This window comes from Sphaeroforma arctica (genome assembly GCF_001186125.1).
Source record: "Sphaeroforma arctica JP610 unplaced genomic scaffold supercont1.277, whole genome shotgun sequence".
Taxonomy (NCBI): Eukaryota; class Ichthyosporea; order Ichthyophonida; genus Sphaeroforma; species Sphaeroforma arctica.
Window position 1 is genome coordinate 54,058 of NW_014040281.1, and position 8,585 is coordinate 62,642.

Genomic DNA, 8,585 nt, shown 5'->3' on the forward strand with positions numbered 1-8,585 from the left:
CAACACACACACACAACAAACCTAATATAATATATATTAATATATATATATATATATATATATATATATATATATATATATATATATATAATATATATATATATATATATATATATATATATATATATATATATATATATATATATATATAAGATGCACACACACAGAGACACACACACACATATATATATATATATAAAGTAGCCCAAAGCTATTTGTACATGCTCTTTTTTTAAATTACGAGTATAGTAGGTACTGTGTACAAATAGAGCATATTAAAAATTAGTTCTACATGCTGAAGTTGCATCCAACGGGATATGTGATTCTATATCTATGAGACTATAACTCTGTAACTCACCGAGTATGGAATATCGATGGTCGCAACGACTCTGTTGACGACCAGCAGAAAGAACCATAGCAGCAGGCCCCGCATAGAACGGAGTGCACTGGATTCCCTCATCACTGCCGTGCTCTGAAAATATTGTAGATAGTTGCTACTTTATTGGCATGAACCCATACATTTTGCACGATATGAACCCTTCTCATCCCCCCCCCCTGCACTCATGTACATATTGTGATCAATACTTGTTACCTTGTAACTTTAGTTTTACTACGTGTATATATGTAAAAATAACTTCAAAAAGATCACAACCCAAAAGAGTATGTATAAATTCTATAAAAAATAGTATCGTTTATGTAGTAAATTTCCATTGGTTAATTTATCTATATAAGTGATGTACATTACTCATTTCACATTTCGGTTCCACAGGAAAGAATCCAAATTCCAAGGATGAAGTGCTTTACAATCCGGGGAATTGTACAACAATGCGTTTATAATTTTATTGTACATATTTACATATTCTTGGCCGAGCCTCCGAGCCTCCGAGCCTCCGAGCCTCCGAGGCCTGCTCAGCTGGACTGGCAATGTTTTATTAAAAAAATATCACGATCCTTAAAATACATGTTCACAGACTTTGATACACATTCGCCGTCACAACTATGGAATACAAGGGCAGGGTATCATACATGAATCAGCAATTCTTATGTGCTACATGCTTCCCAATTTAACTGAAATCTGAATACTTTATATCGATAGTATAAACTGTAATAATATCGTATATTCCCGCTGACAACAACGACTATGTAGCTCGCTTTTAGACTAAATCTCAGATTCAAACCACAGAGAATGTGTGGCACTAGCACTACTCCTTCGTCAGTTTGATCTAAGCATATAACGAACTGCTATTGCGCCCACAACTTGTGGCAGCTGAAATCATATTTTTTTGTCGTTGCAATCAGCCCTGAACCTTTTGTCAGAGAGTTCGATGCCTGAGATTGAGCTTCATAATTAGTTCAGCACAAACAAAAAAACAATATTTAGGTCCTAGATTTATACTACATAAAAGTTTAATTTGTAACGATAACATGGAATATCAGTGGGACGCGTAGTTGTACAATCACTCAATGTTCTCATTATCGTCAATTGTATGTATGTAGTCGATTCTGGCTCTCTGCCGCCAAGTTTATGGATACAACTATTGAAGATGGAACTTCATATTCAATCCCGAACTATGCCGCCCAAAAAACGAGCAATATATATATACATCCGCAAAAATTAAACTGTACACGCAGATGATTCCTTGCCCGAAACTGCCATAAATATCTTCATGACCAATATAGGTAACACCAGTAACAAATATGGATACTTATCACCTGAGCGCGCAGCACAGCAAATCTTACCACGTTTATTGGCACTTGACCACTCCCACCAACTCAGTTCACAATTGGAGCCCGGCTTTTATTTTTTTTAAATATATCACGAGGTACAAAAATCCGTTCGAGTATCATAGTCTGTTTAATTATTGAACTTCAATCATAGACGAAGACCACAGCCCGTATGTCAGACTACAACTCTAACGCTCGATTGGACTTCTGGAGGTAACTGAAACGCAAGTAGATTGTTTCCCCTAACTACTCGCCCGTCGGCCCTCAAATCTGTAGTACAGCCCTTACGGTAACAACATTATTCTCAAATACACAGGAACATTAAATACTGAAACTTCCCAAGTCGCAGGAATCGACGCAGGTATAAAAGAAAAATTCGGCTCCAATGACACTCGGTTGCAACACTTGCACACACCCCCCGCTCTCTTGTGCTATCTGCCCTGAACCACTTATATTGGACAACGAGCGATGAACTATTCCGATTTCCCAGAAATTCTTGCGCGCATGCAGAATCTCACAAGGGAAGCACATCATAATAGCAATTGTGCTGGAAGAATCCTCAAGTATCCATAATATTTTTGGTACATATTGCACACACCACAATATTTTCCAAGACGTCGCTTTTCATACAATTATACACCAATGCCATAAGAAAACATTGAAAGTTATCTCCGTACCTGTACACTTGTTTTTATCAGTACAATTATATGTTGATTATCGCGAAAAAGAGATTCGCACTGTCTCTGGCATCATCCCATACGGTCCCTCCCGTGGACACAAACTAAATATTCGAATTTCGATATCTATCGAGCACATGCTCAACAATCAGCACCAATGCCATCAAATTTTAAATTTAGCTCTATCACATGTATGTTTATAAGTGCATGTGAGATGCAATTCCTATAGTATTTGTATCAAATCTCCACGGGAAAGTTCGCATACACCAATACAGCTAATCAAACGCACTTCTATCCTGAGTCTCCTTTAGCTTCGAGTTCACCTGCTCTCTCAGATCACTCAACAGTTGATTTTCCTTCTTCTTCTTTTCTTCGTAATTAAACATCGCCAGTGCCCGTCTTTCATCGGCCGTATAAACCTGGTTTTCCTTACGCAGACGCACGGCCTCCATCCGCCTGTGTCGCGACCCACTCATCACATACCCATCCTTCTCAAAGTTACTGATCTCGTCACTAGTCAACCCAATCTCACCACGACGGGGAATACGTTGACCCTCCTCAATATACGCAGCCATCGCATCAGCCTCACCTGCCAACATGTGTTTGTCATACCCACTTTTCATGCGCGCTTGTGCCCCCTTTTCTACAGGTAGCGGCCCTACAAACTCATCTCCTACGGCTTGTGTAGTCTCCACCTCAGGTACCATCTCTTCCCATTCATCCTCCGCATCGCTGTGTTGAGAATCACTGGAACTCTCGTCTGAACTGGTACTTCCACTCGCACTGACATCATCTCCAACCCCCTTGGCCTTGTTTTCATCTTTGGACTTTGCATTCTCACTCGATCTCTGACTTTTGCTGAGCTTCTTTTTGCTATTGCTTATCGCATCTGCCATTTGCTTCGCTTTCGCTCTGCTCAGCTCTAATTTTTCTCCTTTACCTGAGCCTATCTCCCGATCTTTTTTAGCCTCTTTCTTAGCCCATCCCGGCGGGGACGGCGATCTTCTCCACACCCCAGACACATAGTGCTCGCTCAATCGTGCACGTTTCAATGCTCTTTCTTGTTTCATAGCGGGTGCCATCTGGAACATATCCATACCTCTTCCCCTGCCCCCACCCCCATGTTCGTAACCCCCTCCGTAACCCCCTCCGTCAAGGGATCGGCCGTATTCATTGCCACCATACCCTTGTCTGTCATGTCTGCGATCATCGCCGCCACGCCCATAATCGCTGCCCTGGCTACGATCGCCATAATCACGCCCACGTCCCCGATCCCGCTCGTGCGTCGGTTCACCGTGATCGCGTTCCTGATAGTACCCCATACCAATGTTACAGGTGTTATATATATTCTTGCTTTGTGTGTGTGTGATCTGCTTCTCCTTTATATTTGTAGTTCAGTGTTTTGAAGGGCTTTTCGCCAAAATATTCTGGACATGTCGACCAAAAGCTCTTGCATATTCGTTTCTCGTTGAAACGCTTTAAAATCAATCATTGCTGCGTGAAGATAAATAAACGCTAATGTTATACAATACAGTATCATCGGACATCGGGATTGCAACTGGAGGTAATTATCGAGTAACCTGTTGCGTTAAAACGTATAAATTGCCCCAGTTTTGCGATTACGCTCAACGTTTACTACATGAGTGCTAAACGAATTGATATTTGACGCATGTTCGGTACTTCGGTCATTGAAATCTTGGGAATTTTATCTCTCGCATACGAGCACAAAAGTAAATATTATATATAAATTTGATGGTCCAGATGCTCTACAACAGCACTGCCCTGTTAATGTCGCTGTATTCAGTCAAGCGAAGAAGAAAAATCCGCCAAGATGTCATCATTCGGCTGTTTCAAGGGCATGCTGGTGGAGTGGTATGTCAGAACGAATCTTCTGTTTGCTTCGCAATATATCTGAAGGTTAAATCAAACGTATGTACACTTATGTGTACCTTGTATACGACACTCAAATACCACGCAAAAACTTTGAACTCAACACGTTCAATAAATGAACGATATGTTCGAGTCTATTCCCCGGGCATATCATGTCAGTAGCGTATGCTCGTGTGCATTTTGAGTCGCTTTGCCTATGGCCGGGCTTGATGCGATACCTGAACAGTTGTTTCAAGAAACGAGTCGTGTTGTATTGGAATCTCGGGGTAGTCTTCTAGAAGATATTCCCAAGACTCTATTATTTAATATAGGAATTAATTATTACTTATTGCATGACTGCGGGCAATTAACGAATCAATGGTATGTGGAGGATGATTTATGTGCTATTCAATCCCTGTTTACTTAGTTAAAACCACGCGCGCTGTTTTAAATCGTACATGCTCATGTATGGGAGTATGCAAATTGAGTTGCAGTTATAGCCGAGAATATCTATATATAAAAAGTCGGTGTTCACGCCTGAACCGTTCATACAAGTACATGTACCTCGCTTTTCAGATACAGACTCTTGTTGTCAACGAATATACAGTTGTACATATGCGCTTAACAACCGCGTGACCCTGGAATACGAATCGCGTATGGTTCTATTTGAACTCGCATGCGAAAACAACATATGCTTACACTCATATATTTTCTTTTCTTCAGTTTTTGAGAATCCGCTATTCTCGGACGCTATTCTACCTTCTCAGTAACTTCGTTTTTCTCACTATCTCGTAAATATTATTCAAGTTCTAGTTCATTGCGGGGAGAAAGCAAATGTTATACGTGCAGATTTTGCGTCCAGTTATATATATATATATATATTTATTGTACTTTTCTATAGTATTCTACTGATTCCTACCTCAGTTTTCGCATAACTTTACGAAAACAATATCTTTTGGTTGCACTTGTGAACATCTGTTGTCTACTGAACACTAATTTCCTCACACTCACATAACCAGCGATGCAGCAATGAAGGAGTACTTAATCTGGGTCAATGAGAAAGAAGGTACCAAGTTTATAATCAACTCAGAACTGGATGAAACACACATTCTCATCGACCCCAGTAGGAAGGAGTATGTAAAAAGCAAGATGGACTACCTGATGAATCAGCTCAGTTTCTCTCCTCTCGAGCACGAAGCGCGACAAGAGGAACAGAATAGGCGATACGGGCGCAAATAAGACTATCTGGTATACAAGTATACCTAATTGCGGTACGATAATACTACCCTATGTCTTCGTACTTCGGGAGGATTGCAAAATCAGATATGTGGCTGTTTCACGCGGTCGTACTTCAAACTATATGCAAGGGTTTAGCTGCTGTGCATTTCTTCTGCAGTGCAAGCGAGTCTAGTTCGTAAAGTTGTAGTCACCTATATAGTCTACCATCGCAGTCGATAGGTAGGTGCTGCTAGAATGAGGTGGAAGCAATGTTTCACTTGTTTGACAGTATGTGCATCAAAGGCTGGAAGTGGACTGCAATAGCTTGTAATAGTGATCGCCAGCCTGCCTACGACTGTACGGACGTTAAGCGCACAAGCGGGGAGCTATAACGCTTAAATAGTTTAAAGCAGTATGAATGCATATGATCTCATTCTGGTCGACAGGTGGATTTGCATAGCCGTATGAATTCACAGTGATAGTTCTATCCCGAGTTGAGTAGACGCGACATTGCATAAGCTAGGGTGAACAATTCCGTTGAAGTATAACGACTGGGGCAAGCATCGTCGCTGACTTCTCCGACTTAAGATCGGTGCAACAGGAGAGCACACATACTATTTGCTTTGGACAAAGAATCTGAGATTGGAATGCTGATGGCAGTGCACTCTTATGACTAATAAGATTGAAAATGCAAGAGCAACGCGTATCTATATACAAAGGCAACAAAGTGTCCTGCGTTTGCAAATACTCGCAATGGTATTGAATTGGCAGAATTTGCCACGGCATATATTCGATCGGATTATTCCAGGTTTTCAATTTTTCCCAGTGTACGTTCAGTCGGGTCTCGTTCCAATCAGTATAGGTGTGTGTTCATTGCATAAGACATTTTGATCTGGTATTGACAGATGTTGACAAGCTGATAGTCCATAGATTAAGTACGCCCAATCTAATCGACTCCGATATTCATCTGCTCAGTACGATAGAATTCTTGGAGCGACATGGTGATGATTAGTACTACTTACTGTATGACACATACAATAATTCATCCATCGGAATGAAGGCATAGCCATTACGATACATTGTAAATTGGATGCAATAAAATTGAATACAGAAGAGTTGCCGGAGTTTATTAACTAAAATAACTCGAGCTCATATGTACGCGAACTTTTGTACAAAGCAAAAGAGTAGCACACCGTTATCCTTCCGCGGATAGAAATGATCTACTTTGTGGTCACACCATCACTGCATGCTCTTATATACCACCGGTTTGATGCTACATGCACATAGTGTTGGAACATACATTCTTGGGATTTTTCCGGCGCAGTGTGCAAACCTATTGAGTGCTTGGCCATGTGTATTCTCAGCTGTTCCGACAATATCTCTCAGCGCAGGGTAACCCGATGGTCGATTTGAATTGATACTGAATAGCGCATATACAGAGCCCAAGAAAGTACGTACATGCTGCGGCCGAAATCTCGACCTAGTTGGCATATTTACGTAGAGCTGTTGGTGTTGGTATGGAGTTTCATCGCAAACTTTTCAAATCCGACACATGATGGTTCTGATTTGAAGTTGGAGTTCTAGACATATCCAGATCTGAATATGGCTATGTGTCTACCATACGGCAGTATTTAAAGGCAAGTCGCAACCTTCAGCGCCTGCAAACTACGGCAAGTACGCTGAGACTGGCGTGTTTTTCAGTCGTTTGGATGTGCGCGTCGCAAGCATCACTCAGAGAACACGCAAACAGCGACCCGGGAACAATGAAATCTCGTCGTTCATTCCCATCTTCGTTGCACACTATCTCTCCCTTACCAGAAAGCACGACTCCGACACAATAGTCAGTGGTCCCGTCGCCCGGTAAGTAGTTGTGCATCTCTCGCAGATTCATACTGTTCGCAATACCCATACTACTCATACAATGTTCGGCGCCATCAAGTTCTATGACGCGAATACTCTTGAGGCGCGGCGTCTGTGGCTCGATTCCGGTGCTGTTTTTCAGCTCTCGACTGCTGTACACCTGACCAGTGGACCCGCCCAACTCCTCCTCGACAAACCCAAAGTAGTACACAGCGAGATCATCGTCCTCATAGTCAAACATTGGCACATTATCAGATGGTGGCGAGGTCATTGTTTCTGTATAACCTTCCTCACCCCACTTTACGTACGAGTCCTTCTGTGGTTTCGGATTAGATAGTTCGTGCAGTTCACCAGGTGCTATATGTATCAGATCGTGCCTATGAAGTGTATACACCCCCATTTCTCCACCATTTATCTTTAAATCCAAGGTACCTCTCTGCACTAAAAAAAATTCATGCATATCCTTGTGTGAGTGCGGAGTGACATTCTCACCCGCTCGTATCCTGGCTACAGAGAAGTTTGCAAAGCGTGTACACTGATGTTCTTTGTATTTTGCATCGTAACAGCTTAAGTATGACCGCTTACGGAGGTGTAGGTCATGACTCACGCCTGTCTCGACCGTATCGGTGTGGTGTACTATGTACATGAATGTATACTAAGTTTGTGTGCCTTGGCTAGCTCGATCTCCCTCTTCGGTTAAAAAAAAAGATATGATATCGAAAATAAGCAATAACATACATAAATTATTAAAAATATAGCTTTTCCAAATCGAACATTCTTAGAGCCGCCTATCTCGGCTACCCGCGATTCCGCTATGTGTAAATATTTAGTTCTCACTCTGTAGAGTATTTTTACTGTCGCCATGGCAACCCTTGTGTCCAACAGTCCGAGGCTTTTCACATCATGTATTTATGTATTTTGATATATGTACAAAATACACTTTCTGTGAAATGAAGTTAAATACATAAAAGTTAATAAGTACTAAAAACACATTTTTATATTTAGTTGGTGACAGCAATTGCGTTGGAAAAATGTTGCACAGGCACCGAAACGTATACGGAGGGCTATAAATATATCGAATGCTGAATATACGTTGAGTTGGGCTGGATTCATATCTTTATTTACATTTTTAAACTTTATGTCTTCAACTGAAGATGGTGAATTCCAATTCATATATCTGGCTATTGACGAGATCAAAATGAAAGTTACGCTACATAATGGGAAGACAAAGGTTGT

General features: G+C 41.2%; 4 protein-coding genes across 4 annotated transcripts in view; 1 reads left to right on the plus strand and 3 right to left on the minus strand.

Moving 5' to 3' along the window:
- SARC_04722 (hypothetical protein) overlaps positions 1-460 on the minus strand; it is a gene marked incomplete at both ends in the record, with an annotated part of 2,756 nt that extends 2,296 nt beyond the window's left edge. The window contains one exon of the mRNA XM_014301426.1: positions 414-460. Within this exon, the coding sequence (XP_014156901.1) occupies positions 414-460 (47 nt within the window). The remainder of the gene's footprint in view (positions 1-413) is intronic.
- Positions 461-2,396: 1,936 nt separating this feature from the next.
- SARC_04723 (hypothetical protein) lies at positions 2,397-3,755 on the minus strand. Its single transcript, XM_014301427.1, has one exon. The coding sequence runs from the start codon at positions 3,722-3,724 to the stop codon at positions 2,678-2,680; it is 1,047 nt and encodes a 348-aa protein (XP_014156902.1). The 5' UTR covers positions 3,725-3,755; the 3' UTR covers positions 2,397-2,677.
- A 426-nt stretch (positions 3,756-4,181) lies between these two features.
- Positions 4,182-6,603, plus strand: SARC_04724 (hypothetical protein). The gene is made up of 2 exons (XM_014301428.1): positions 4,182-4,274; positions 5,291-6,603. Exons 1-2 carry the CDS (start codon positions 4,234-4,236, stop codon positions 5,508-5,510), a joined length of 261 nt encoding a protein of 86 aa, XP_014156903.1. The 5' UTR covers positions 4,182-4,233; the 3' UTR covers positions 5,511-6,603.
- On the minus strand, positions 6,404-8,059 carry SARC_04725 (hypothetical protein). The gene has a single exon (XM_014301429.1). The coding sequence runs from the start codon at positions 7,993-7,995 to the stop codon at positions 7,141-7,143; it is 855 nt and encodes a 284-aa protein (XP_014156904.1). The 5' UTR covers positions 7,996-8,059; the 3' UTR covers positions 6,404-7,140.
- Between the last annotated feature and the right edge of the window lie 526 nt (positions 8,060-8,585).